Source organism: Mustelus asterias, chromosome 4 (assembly GCF_964213995.1).
Source record: "Mustelus asterias chromosome 4, sMusAst1.hap1.1, whole genome shotgun sequence".
Classification (NCBI taxonomy): Eukaryota; Metazoa; Chordata; class Chondrichthyes; order Carcharhiniformes; family Triakidae; genus Mustelus; species Mustelus asterias.
Window position 1 is genome coordinate 12,685,428 of NC_135804.1, and position 13,911 is coordinate 12,699,338.

Sequence of the window (13,911 nt, forward strand, 5' to 3'; positions counted from 1 at the left end):
CCGCTCGTAAAAAGATGAAGAACGAGAGGGCCCAGCTTTAAAGCGATATGCAAAAGAAGAAAATGTGATGCGAGTAAAAACTTTTTCACACGAGTGGCGCAGGTCTAGAATGTACTCCCTACAAGTGCAGTTTCAATCGAGGTATTCATTAGAGTATTAGATGATTTCTTGAATAGAAACAATGTGCAGGGGTACAGGGAAAGGCAGGGAAATGGCTCTAAGTCATGATACTTATTTGGAGAGCAGGGACAGACACAATGAGCCAAATGGCCTCTTTTTGTGCCATAACAATTCTGTATAAATTGTTGCTCCCTTTGAAATTTGGCATCCTTGTGCCCGAGTGCAAAATAAAAAGCTTTGCAAGCATGCCCTTTTTTCAAGCAATATTCAAGTCCTGTACCACCAAGCAATTAAAAGCAATATTGATTTTTCTCAAATCTCTATTCCAATCCCAATCTCCCCACAAACTACCACTTCATTATACTGAGCTGAAAGATGCAATTCTCACTGGCTTCAACGTTTATATACTTACTCAACAAAGTACACCTGACCATTTTCATCTGTTTCTTGTTCCCAACCATATGGCAAATCTATAATCAGAAAAAAGTGCACATTTTACAGTTTATCTTAAACATCTCGAATAAATCACTATAACTCCAAAGTATTGGAATATTGCTATATTTCCAGGGATGAGGCACTTCAGTTATGTGGATTTTTTTTATTCATTCATGAGATGAATGTCACTGGCAAGGGAAGCATTTGTTACCCACAGATTGGAGAACCAGGGGCTCTCCTCAGAGAAGATTGAGACAATATTTACTGGAGGTGTCAAAATCACAAGAGGCGTAGGCAGAAGTAGATAGGTGAAAGGGTCGAAATAGGAGACACAGATTTGAAACAATTGCCAAAAGAACCAATGGCAAGACGAGGTGAAACTTGTTTTAAAACTCAGCATGTGGTCAGGATCTGGAATGCACAGCCGAATAATATCGAATAGGCAATTTCAATTAGGCTTACGGTCAGAAATTTAAGCACCCAAAGAGAAAACAAATTGCAGGGCTACAGGAAAGGTGCAAGGCAGTGGGTCTGACTAAATTATTCTTGTGGAGCAGACATGGACTTAATGGATCCAACGGCTTCCTCATGTGTTGTAAACCAGTGGATCCCAACCAGTGTGTCACTGGTGTACTGTGAAGACAGTAAGAAGTCTCACAACACCAGGTTAAAGTCCAACAGGTTTATTTGGTAGCAAATACCATAAGCTTTCGGAGCGCTGCTCCTTCGTCAGATGGAGTGGAAATGTGCTCTCAAACAGTGCACAGAGACACAAAATTAAATTACAAAATACTGATTAGAATGCGAATCCCTACAACCAGCCAGGTCTTAAAGGTACAGACAATGTGGGTGGAGGGAGCATTAAACACAGGTTAAAGAGATGTGTATTGTCTCCAGACAGAACAGCTAGTGAGATTCTGCAAGTCCAGGAGGCAAGTTGTGGGGGTTACTGATAATGTGGCATAAATCCAACATCCCGGTTTAGGCTGTCCTCATGTGTGCGGAACTTGGCTATCAGTTTCTGCTCAGCGACTCTGCGCTGTCGTGTGTCGTGAAGGCCGCCTTGGAGAACGCTTACCTGAAGATCCAAGGCTGAATGCCCGTGACTGCTGAAGTGCTCCCCCACAGGAAGAGAACAGTCTTGCCTGGTGATTGTCGAGCGGTGTTCATTCATCCGTTGTCGTAGCGTCTGCATGGTTTCCCCAATGTACCATGCCTCGGGACATCCTTTCCAGCAGCGTATCAGGTGGACAATGTTGGCCGAGTTGCAAGAGTAGGTACCGTGTACCTGGTAGATGGTGTTCTCACGTGAGATGATGGCATCCGTGTCGATGATCCGGCACGTCTTGCAGAGGCTGCTGTGGCAGGGCTGTGTGGTGTCGTGGTCACTGTTCTCCTGAAGGCTGGGTAGTTTGCTGCGGACAATGGTCTGTTTGAGGTTGCGCGGTTGTTTGAAGGCAAGAAGTGGGGGTGTGGGGATGGCCTTGGCGAGATGTCCGTCTTCATCAATGACATGTTGAAGGCTCCGGAGGAGATGCCTTAGCTTCTCCGCTCCGGGGAAGTACTGGATGACTAAGGGTACTCTGTCCACCGTGTCCCGTGTTTGTCTTCTGAGGAGGTCGGTGCGGTTTTTCGCTGTGGCGCGTCGGAACTGTTGATCGATGAGTCGAGCGCCATATCCTGTTCTTATGAGGACATCTTTCAGCGTCTGGAGGTGTCTGTTGCGATCCTCCTCATCCGAGCAGATCCTGTGAATTTGGAGGGCTTGTCCGTAGGGGATTGCTTCTTTAACGTGTTTAGGGTGGAAGCTGGAGAAGTGGAGCATCATGAGGTTATCCGTGGGCTTGCGGTACAGTGAGGTGCTGAGGTGACCGTCCTTGATGGAGATGCGTGTGTCCAAGAATGCAACCGATTCCGGAGAGTAGTCCATGGTGAGTCTGATGGTGGGATGGAACTTGTGGATGTCATCATATAGTTGTTTCAGTGATTGCTCACCATGACTCCAAAGGAAGAAAATGTCATCGATGTATCTAGTGTATAGCATCGGTTGAAGGTCCTGTGCGGTGAAGAAGTCTTGTTCGAACCTGTGCATGCAGATGTTGGCATATTGAGGTGCGCATTTGGTCCCCATGGCTGTTCCGTGTGTCTGGATGAAGAACTGGTTGTTGAAGGTGAAGACATTGTGGTCCAGGATGAAGCGGATGAGTTGTAAAATTGCATCTGGAAACTGGCAGTTGACGGCATTGAGTACTGAGGCCGTTGCAGCAATGCCATCATCGTGGGGGATGCTGGTGTAGAGTGCCGAGACATCCATTGTGACGAGGAGTGCTCCTGGTTCAACTGCTCCATGTGCGCTGAGTTTCTGTAGGAAGTCCGTAGTGTCGTGACAAAAGCTGGGGATTCTTTGTATAATGGGTTTCAAGATGCCCTCGACATAGCCGGAGAGGTTCTCGCACAGGGTTCCATTGCCTGAAACGATGGGACGGCCGGGTGTGTTTGCCTTGTGTATCTTTGGGAGGCCTTGGATCTTCATTCAGCCTTGGATCTTCATGTAAGCGTTCTCCAAGGCGGCCTTCACGACACACGACAGCGCAGAGTCGCTGAGCAGAAACTGATAGCCAAGTTCCGCACACATGAGGACGGCCTAAACCGGGATGTTGGATTTATGTCACATTATCAGTAACCCCAACAGCTTGCCTCCTGGACTTGCAGAATCTCACTAGCTGTTCTGTCTGGAGACAATACACATCTCTTTAACCAGTGTTTAATGCTCCCTCCACCCACATTGTCTGTACCTTTAAAACCTGGCTGGCTGCAGGGATTCGCATTCTAATCAGTATTCTGTAACTTAATTTTGTGTCTCTGTGCACTGTTTGAGTGCACATTTCCACTCCATCTGACGAAGGAGCAGCGCTCCGAAAGCTTATGGTATTTGCTACCAAATAAACCTGTTGGACTTTAACCTGGTGTTGTGAGACTTCTTACTGTGTTCACCCCAGTCCAACGCCAGCAACCTCCACATCAGTACTGTGAAGAGCCAGCCACACATGCGCAGCTTAGGTTTTATGTTGGGCAGGCCCATACACATGACCAGCGGGACTTGGAGCTGAAGACAAAGGTCCTATGCCTGCACAAAAAGCGAAAACTCAAAAAGGGGCACAAAAGCCTGGGGAGAAGCGAGAGAGGCAGGGAGAGGTTAAGAGAAAAAAAGTTTTTAAACTGCTCCCTATCCTCTTGCCTAAGATCCAGTCAGGAAGACGACATAAAATAGGTGTGCCTTGATTTTTTTTAAAGTATAGAGGTGTGCCATGACAGTTGGAAACCACTGCTGTAAACATTCAGATTTGGAGTGCAATGATGTAATGTGATCCACAGTTTAAATACAACATATTTGAATTTACAGACACACTGCTGGTGTGAAGTTTGTAGGGTCGTGATGCAACATTATTGGGCTAGGTCACATTACGCAGCAACTAAAACATTCTGAAATTGCCTCTGACTTTACACCAAATGTTTGATTCAAAACAGAGAAAGATTTTACACTACAGCATACTTATCGATATTCCACCTGACCAGTTTGTTAGATTTATGGGGTTAAGAGGACAGCAATCTTTACACTTATTTTCAGATGCTACAATTAACAAGCAGATCTCCCATGGCATAGCTCAACAGTAGTTTGGCAGTAATCTGCAATACAAATATATTGTTTCAGTACTAAAAAAGTGCAGCATATCAATGCGGCCCATCCTTTAGGGTCATTGTTCAAGGAATCCTTTTGCAAAGGCGATCTCAGTGGATAAAACTTGAAATTAATTAGAGGCTAATTCAGGGAAAAGTCTTTGTAGATTGTCAGATATTGAAAATTCCAAGTTCTTCCTGCTCTTGGGAAGTGACAGGTTAAACACAGTCAGAGAAAACACCAGGTAATTGTCTTCTGTACTTGCTATTTACTGTGTGAACATGCAACAGACATGCACAGCCAGAATATATTTTTTTAAATGATGCATACAATAACACATGTATTCCAAAATACCCAGTCTCTGTATTTTGGAATCATTATTCGGCACATGTGAACATTCGGATTAGCCATGTCTTTTCTAATTAGATAGCAGTATCAGAATGTATGAATGCCCTGTACTTGGACCAACTTGAGTTGGGCCCTGTTACAAGGAACAATGTCAGATTATTGCTGTAGTTATTTGAGCAGATTCCACCCTCCCAGGTTAGGATGACCAGAAAACATCTCCATCTTGCGATATTGATGTCGAAAAAGTGCACAGGCTAATTAATGAAAACAACAGTAGTTAACAGTCTCTCAATATTATTTGGGGGCAAATTGGATAGCAACTTCCCAACCATTGCATGCGACATCCCTCTGTAATTTTCCAGAAAGTGGGCATCCCTCATTCAAATGTAAAGTTCCCAAAAGAAGTTAGGACTTGTCCATTCCTGATTAATGGAATATATGGTCGAGGGGGAAAGCAGGGGGTGGGAGTGGGACGTCACACACCTGCAATTCTTAATCACTATCAAAGCTTCTGTCTTTGAAAACAATAAGTATGGAGCATCAATGCTTCAGATTCCAAGCATGGAGAATTCAATTATTTTCTGCAAAGTTTGACTACCAGCAAATTGCATGCACACCCCGCTGAAAGTCTGTGGACAAATGCGAGTCCATTAGTTTGCTACTCACAGCAAAATCCAACTCAATATGTTTCATGCTTTAAACTGAAGAACCAATATAGGGGAGTGCAGCCACTTTACATGGAAGTCTAAGTTTTGTAGGTTTATGAATGCAGCACCAGAACCAGGAACATACATTTCCTGATTTTTGGCCAGTCATTTTCCAGGTAAAGGAATTTATTTTGACTTAAGGTCAAAGATAGTTTGGAAGGTGTGATAAGCTTGAAAATGTCTGGAGGCTGAAGAAATAATTGAAAGATCAAAGCAAGTATTCAACAGTAAAAGGTTAACAAAGGAAAGCAACATTTTTCAGATTAAAATAGAAAATTGCAAAGTGTATCCAAATAGTTATTACAAAACACAAGAATCATAGCTCACGGCAAAGTATAACCGCAAGAGGGAAATAGAAACAAGGTTAGCTGGAAGTGACAGATAACAACACCAGCTGCTGGGATCTTCAAAGTCAAAAATAACAACATATTATTTAATCATAGCAACTGAATGATTTCATTTTCATATTACAAAGGGTGAATCTTATAATTAAAGAGAAGGCAAATACAGATTCTAAGTTCAATCTTGCCAAGTCCTGCTGTAATCTTATTCATCCAAAGTAACTTCATTACACTGTAACTAAATGAAAGCCAACTCGGAGAGATACTCTAATATGAAAACTACCACTGCACTGATATCTTGCTTCTGTTAACAGATATCATGGATTATTGAGCACCAAACCGTATGGTTGTACAAACATGTATTATCATATATGTAAAATAAAGTATATGCTAATGCAGGTATATCACTCAATCTTTGAATGTGCAAGAGTTGAAGTTTTTACTGTTGGCCTGGTATTGACTGATCTAGTTATATTCAAACCAGATCATGTAGGATCATTTGAAAAGAGCTAATTTCAAAATCAAATAAGAAATCCCAGACAAGGTTAAGTCTCAATTTAATTTTTTCAAATAAGTTGGTGATGAAGATGAGAAAAGGAAGCTGAAGGGTAAAATTTGTCTTTATACTTGTCAATACAATACATACTGAAATTCTGGAATACCGTGCAGAATTTAAAATTCATAAAATTGTCTATCAAGTCGAATTGCTTTTCAGGTTGCTTCTTGAAAAGCAATGTACTTTGATTATGGCACTCTCACTCACTTATATAGCAAGAAATACTTCAGCTGCTCAACCATTCTCTTTCCACAGCTTAATTATTTGATAAAAGTTGCATTTTTGATAAAAACAATCTTGATTTTGTTACAGGAATTGTATTTTCAATTATACCACATTACTACAATGATCACTCCATTTCACACACTTTTGCTCTTGCCCTCACTCCCAGAACCACAGTAGGGTTCCTTCTGGTCTTTGTTTTCCACCTCACCTCCTTCTGTATTCAATAGATCATCTTCCACCAACTTCAGTGTGATGTACCACCAAACATAACTTTCCCCCACTTTCATCCTTCCGAAGAATCCATTCCTCTATGTCTAGGTGCACTTTTCAGACACTCTCAACACCGAAGACCCAAACACTCCTTACAGAGAAAGTAGCGATTTACTTGTACTGCATTTATTACTCATGATGCAATCTCCTCTACAGCAGAGAGACTAAAGGCAGATTGGGTGACCATTTTGCGGAACACCTCCATTTGCTAATCCCAATTGTAACACCAAATTTCTGATTCTCTGTCATTTCAATTGCCTGCTTTGTTCTCATTCAGCCTTTGGCAGTATTCCAATGAAGTTCAACATAAACTTGAAGAACAGCGCCTCACCTTTCAATTAGGCACTCAACAGCCTTCCAGGTGCAAAATAGAATTCAATAATTTTAGGTTGCAACCTCTGCCCTCATTTTGTTTTCTTTGACTTTCTTGGTTTTAAGAGTCAGAGTCAGAGATTTACAGCATGGAAATTTAGCATTTCCCTTTGTTTTATTCATGATTCTGCCATTCACATCTCCTTCGATACATCTTTTGTTTCTTTACTTAAGCAAAATTCTACCTATTCTGGAAATCCAAATTAAAAACAGAAAATGCTGGAAATACCCTATACATCTGGACAACATCTAGCTGGAAAGAAACAGTTAATGTTTCATAGTCTATGACTTTGTTCACTTTGTTTCTCTCTCCACAGATGCTACCAGATCTGCTAAGTATTTTCAGCATTTTGTTTTATTTTCTTTCTTGTACCATTATCACTCCATTTTGTCTTGTATCAACAGATCTTTTGTCATTTAACCTCTATCTTGCACCCCAGAGATCATCCGTCTTGTTCCTATTCTCACCCTCCCCATTTTCACTGACTCTACACGAGTTTAAAACCGGTTATATCCAATTATATGTTATCCAATTCTGATGAAATGTCAATTGGAAATACTCTCTCGCTCTCTAGATATTGCCAGACCTGATTTTTCCAGCATTTGTTTTCATTTTATGATAAAATGGTGACACTCATCCTGTATAAGTGTTAACTTTTATACAACATGCGCTTTAATTTGTAGGAAACACTTTGAAATTATAACGTAACCTTTGAGATGAACAGAAGAGCAAACATCATAGGTGCTCAGCACCTTTTACCTGCAGTCAAATGTTTTGTCTTGAAATCTGCATGGCCCAACTTGGAGCAAATTTAAAATTGTTTTTTTCCTGATCTGAACTGTGGATTGTGTCCCAGTTCTGGATTACTTCTACCCACAAATTATTTGGCGATTTGGCAAAAGTGCAAATGACGCAAATAGTTATTTTGAATTGGATGCAACAGAACTCTTGCATCATAGAGGAAGTCGTCGTCCTCCTGCGTACTAACACGTGAAAAAGGGTCTTCCATCTATACAACTTGATATTTACAAATTCTGCTGGGTCAAATACCTGGAACACCCTTCCGTACAGCACTGTGGGTGCACCTACACCAAATGGACCATAGCAGTTTAAGAAGGTAGTTCACACCAATTTTCTGAAGAACAAGGCTAGTCTTGCCAGCAACATTCACAAACCATGAAGGGTTAAAATACTGCTGCTGCATCATCTTTAATCTTTTCACGATTTCAAACCATTCATTCGTAGCCAATCACCCCACAGGGTGATTATTTATTTAGTGATTTATTATTATTTATGAAGTGAATTCATTTACACATAAAATCCAAATCATTGCATATTTTGCTTTATTTCCAGATTTTTAAATTAAATCCTCTCACTCCCTATTTGCAACCTGCTCCAGCTCTACATTCCTCCCCAAACTCTGCAATTCTCCAACTCAAACCTCTTGTGTATTCTACCCTTTAGGCACACAAACAACAGGTTAGGTGCATTGGCCATGCTAAATTCTCCCTCAGTGTACCTGAACAGGTGCTGGTGTGTGGCGACCAGGAGATTTTCACAGTAACTTAATTGCAATGTTAATGTAAGTATACTTGTGACACGAACAAATAAACTTTAAAACTTGAACATATGAATTTTTAGCATATGAAAAACCCCATGAGTTGTTTCAGTCTATACAATGGTCTGTACTTTGATTCCCAATAAAAAAAATTGAACTGGAAGATTTTCTCCATGTAATTTAAGTAACTTTTGTTAGCTGTAAATGATTATACCATATGGTATAGTAGTAGCGATGCCTTCAACCATCTATATCCTAATATCTGGAATGCCCCCACTAAACCACTGTCTGCACACTCCTTTCAGACCCTCCTTGGCCAAGCTTTTGGCCAACCATCCTAAAGTCTTCGGCTATGTATCCAGTAGCTGTAGATGATGAGGGAGTTGGACTAACTCAGTTCATACTACTGCTAACCAGGAAAGTGTGAACGTTTTAAATTCCAAAGACCGGGCATAGAAATTTCTCCAGGCCACACTCATTTGGCTCCTTGCCAACCCTCACACACACACCCCCCCCCCACCCACCCCCTCTCTTTTCTGCTCTCCATCTACACTGACCTATAAACAAAAAAACTGTTAATTTGATTTTTAAGTTTGAACAGTAACCAAATAATTTAACATTTGAGCAATGCTAAAAGTTCTGGAATAAATTTAACTCTCCCCCTCTGGCACATGAAATAGACGACTGTCTCAAACGTAAGAAACAAAACACTTTTCAACATAAAGTCCTTATTTTCTTACCAGATTTCATTTTCCTATTCTAGAAATTAACAAATTTACGTCATTGGTCTCATCTTTTAAGTGGTTTTCTGCTCCATTCATGTAACACAAAAGCAGAGAGAGTAAACAAATACCAAATCAAAATAATATCCGTTTTGCACCTTCAATTTCCTCACCTCTTGGGAGTCATCAATCCTTTGCTGATGAGCTGCCAACAAACACTATAAGCACTGGTATTTTTCCACGAGTTTGCTTAAAAAGCCATTCTTCACGCATTAATATCAAAAGTGAACAAACTATTCAGCTATGCAGGGCATCACAACCAGGGTTCAAAATACAACAGGGCAGCGGGAAAATTCACCCTTGAAACCGCAAAAGCCCATGAAAAATTGAAGACGGAGGTTAAAAAATTCAAGAATTTGAATACAAGAATGCTAAACACATCCGGAATGTGATCTTTTGCAGCAATCTTGTCCGAGCCAGTATGTGCAACCTGCACATACTGACTTACATTATGGCTGCTGCATAATCCAAATAATTGCAGGCGCAAGTGTCAGTAAGTGAAAAATAAGGCAAAGTTTGATTGCAAGAGCAGTTTTCTTCTTTTGTATGACTGGGTACTGGGCAACAACTATAACTTCACATCAAGATGGTCAAGCCAGGATATTATGTCAGGCGTGACTGCGTATCGCTGTAATACTTCCTTTGTGCTATGAGTCGGGCATTAAGTCGTTATGTGCTCCACTGGGTGACCAATTGCACACAGGAGAGTTTATAATTTTTCATTTGTGTTTCAGGTATCTGCACCTGCCATGATTTGTACAGATGTGGTTTAGAGATGCCTATGAGCATCATAGGTGGTCGAAACAAGGGACTGTGTTGGGGCTTTCACGACATGTTTATTCATGACTTCTTATGAGAATCATTCATATTCCCCAAACTTCTTCAGGGGTGAAATCACATTCCTCGAGTTTGGTTAAAGTCACATAAGCCCCATGCACACAGAGGCCAGGCATGTTGGGGAGGTCCTTGTGGATGGGGAGGGATTGGTTTTCCTCAATTCGTTGAGCTTCACGGAGCGTCAATAAGTTAAGGTGGATTACTGGGGAAGAATGGCAGTGTCTGACAGCATGGGCAGCCAAGGTGTTGGGGTCAACCCAAGAGTTCTAGTGACATATCTCACTGCAGTGCTGAGTTGGGCAACCAGTCGAGTGTGACTAATTCTGGTCCATTTGGTGCACTGTACTCAACTACTCAAGGACCATAACTGAAGTCTGTAGTATTGCTGCTGGGGCTCCCCAACTGGTACTAGCCAGGTTCTGGATCAAGTTGACTCTTGACTTCATCTTCAGGTACCTTCTATCTTAAACTTTCAGGCTACCTTCTTCAGGTAGTCGTGGATGATTAGCATGCAATCCCAGCTTCACTCCGAGGTAACTCGGACAAGATTGCTGCAAAAGATCACGGTCAGGATGCGTTTAGCATTCTTGTAATCAAGTTGAAATGTGGTGACTGTTGCTTTGTGGGGGATTGAGCTTCCATTTCTTGTGGTACTCAGTCATGATGCTGAGGTTCCTGTTCAAGGTGAACTCAAATATCAAAGATGGCTGCTTGCATTGCCAGGGCAAGGTCATCCACACATGCAACTTTGAACAACTTTGTTGGTAGTGTCACTCATGTGGATGTTCAAAAGTGTCAGTGCCAGTACCGATCCTTATGGCAATGTGTTGTTAAGGGATGGGGGCAAGTTTCTTGCCAAGTTGGACACAGTCGTCTATTGCTCAGCATCACCAAAGCAAGCACAGTGCTTTGGAGAAAGGTATGATACTGCAAGTTTCAGCATCAGGCCTTTAACCCAAATTACATCACAGACCAACGACAGGTCTACAAGAGCTGCACCAGTCTAGAGTTTCCTCTGGAAACCAGCCTCGAATGTGTTTTGTGAGGACATGAGCTTGGTCACAGCAACTATGTTTAGGCCAGAAGCCTGCTTGGTCTTCAGGGTTCATGGCCTCGTTGAGAGGGCTGATTCCCCATAGAATGATAAGTTCCAAGAGATTGTAAGTCATGCATTGACAAGATATCTGCCTACAGCTTGCTGGGTCAATTAGCTTGCCAGGGTTTCATGTGGCACAGGTAATCATCCATCATGCATTTGGGTTGCATCTTGATTCCATGGGTTTGTTGTATATATTTGCAAGCATTTCAAGTCCCTTTGGGCCTAGCTGTTGGAGAAATTCCACAAGGGGTAGTGTGCCATCTCTACCAGTCGCCTTCCAGGTAGTTAACCCTTCCTTCATTTCAACTACGCTGTCGGGGGTGCAGGCTTGCAGAAAGATCAAGCTCATTGTCCAGCATAACTGACAATGCACCTGTGTTTTTATGGAGAGGTCCTCTTGTACGCTCCACTAATTTGGAGTCTATAGTATTGGACTTTTGGGGCCTGGTAGCCCCAGGATCAGCAGCTCCAAGACAACAGATTGTATTTCCAGAGCCCGTCCTGGCTCTCCTTTGTCCAGAAGCCACGGGGGATGCTCTGTTTGGCAATAGTGGTCAAAAGGCCAACAAAGAAATGATAAGATTCCAGGATCGCAGGGATTTAGGTCACCACATTTTCGATGGCCCCAGTCAGTTTCGGCCACGTTCCAACGTGGGACGACATCAATCTCCTTGATTGCATTCTTTATATATGTTGCCAAGTCATATTTCAAATGGTAGTGACTAGTCGTGAGGTTGTTTCCATTAATACAACTGTTGGCCTGTCAGTCATTGTGAGATGCGAGTTTCTTCAAGTGTTGTGAGGCCTGAACTATTGTTAGTCTTCAGGATGTTCCCTAGATACTTGCACTTCGCCCAGGAAAATTGAGGAAAGGGTGTTAAGCTGTAGAGTTCTTATTCCAGGGCCAACCTGACACATTGCTTGGCCATGGAAAGGGCCACGTTGGTATCTTGAGCTATTGCTCGGAAGACTGGGAGATCATTGATCATTTGTGGTGATTTGTCACTTAAGAGAATGGGCCACGTGAACTTGGGAGAGACAGAATCTGTGAAGATCTGCTCTTCCAATCACAGATTCTGTCTCTCCCATGCTCGCTGCTCCAGCTCCTCCAATCACAAGTTCCTTCACTTCCGCTCTTACCGCTCCTCCAGTCATGAATTCTGTCTCTGGAGCAGCAGCAAGAGCAGGAGGGAGGGAACCTGTGATTTGATGTTGAGGAGGATTCTTGAACAGTGGTGGTAGCAAAACAAATTTAAACAGATCAAGCAGATTTGAATTCCGAAGCACCATCCACAGACATTTGAGGATGCTAAAGTTAAAATCAGAATTAAAATCCCTGCCTGGGTCTTGCCTGAGATGATGCTGATAGCCCAAATCCAGTTGAATGATAAGTTGATAGTGATTCAGGACCGGCACATTCCTGTAAGGATGAAGGATAAGTATGGCAAGTTTTGGGAACCTTGGATAGCGAGAGATATTGTGAGCCCAGTCAAAGAGAAAAAGGAAGCATTTGTCAAGGCTAGGAGGTTGGGAACACACGAAGCAAGTGTGGAATACAAGGAAAGTAGAAAGAAACTTAAGCAAGGACTAAGGAGGGCCAAAAGGGGTCACATAAAATCATTGGCCAGCAGGATTAAGGAAAATCCCACGGCTTTTTATACATATATAAAGAGCAAGAGGGTAGCCAGGGAGAGGGTTGGCCCACTCAAGGACAGGGGAGAGAGTCTATGCATGGAGCCAGAGGAAATGGGGAGGTATTAAATGAATAGTGTGTGTCAGTATTCACCAAAGAAAAGGACTTAGTGGATGATAAATCTGGGAAAGGGTGTGTAGATAGTTTGAGTCATGAGATCAAAAAGGAGGTGGTGTTGGGGTTCTTAAGAAACATTAAGATAGACAAGTCCCCAGGGCCCAATGGGATATACCCCAAAATACTGAGAGAGGCAAGGCTGGGGCCTTGAGAGAAATCTTTGTATCCTCACTGGCTACAGGGGAGGTCCCAGAGGATTGGAGAATAGCCAATGTTGTTCCTTTGTTTAAGAAGGGTAGCAAGAATAATCCAGGTAATTACAGGCCGGTGAGCCTTGCGTCAGTGGTAGGGAAATTATTGGAGAGGATTCTTCGAGACAGGATTTACTCCTACTTGGAAATAAGTGGACGTATTAGCGAGAGGCAACATGGTTTTGTGAAGGGGAGGTCGTGTCTCACTAACTTGATTGAGTTTTTTGAGGAAGTGATGAAGATGATTGATGAGGGTAGGGCATGTTGTCTACATGGACTTCAGTAAGGCCTTTGACAAGGTCCCTCATGGCAGACTGGTGCAGAAGGTGAAGTCGCATGGGATCAGAGGTGAGCTGGCAAGGTGGATACAGAATTGGCTCAGTCATAGAAGACAGAGGGTAGCAGTGGAAGGGTACGTTTCTGAATGGAGGGCTGTGACAAGTGGCGTTCCTTAGGGATCAGTGCTGGGACCGTTGCTGTTTGTAATATATATATATATATATATATGTAAAAATGATTTGGAGGAAAATGTAACTGGATTGATTAGTACGTTTGCGGACAACACAAAGGTTGGTGGATT

General features: G+C 42.4%; 1 protein-coding gene across 2 annotated transcripts in view; it reads right to left on the bottom strand.

Moving 5' to 3' along the window:
• Positions 1-13,911, bottom strand: part of wwox (WW domain containing oxidoreductase) — a 924,282-nt gene that overhangs the window by 898,528 nt on the left and 11,843 nt on the right. For both annotated transcript variants that reach the window (XM_078210560.1, XM_078210561.1), the window contains exon 3: positions 533-590. In XM_078210560.1, the coding sequence (XP_078066686.1) occupies positions 533-590 (58 nt within the window). The remainder of the gene's footprint in view (positions 1-532; positions 591-13,911) is intronic.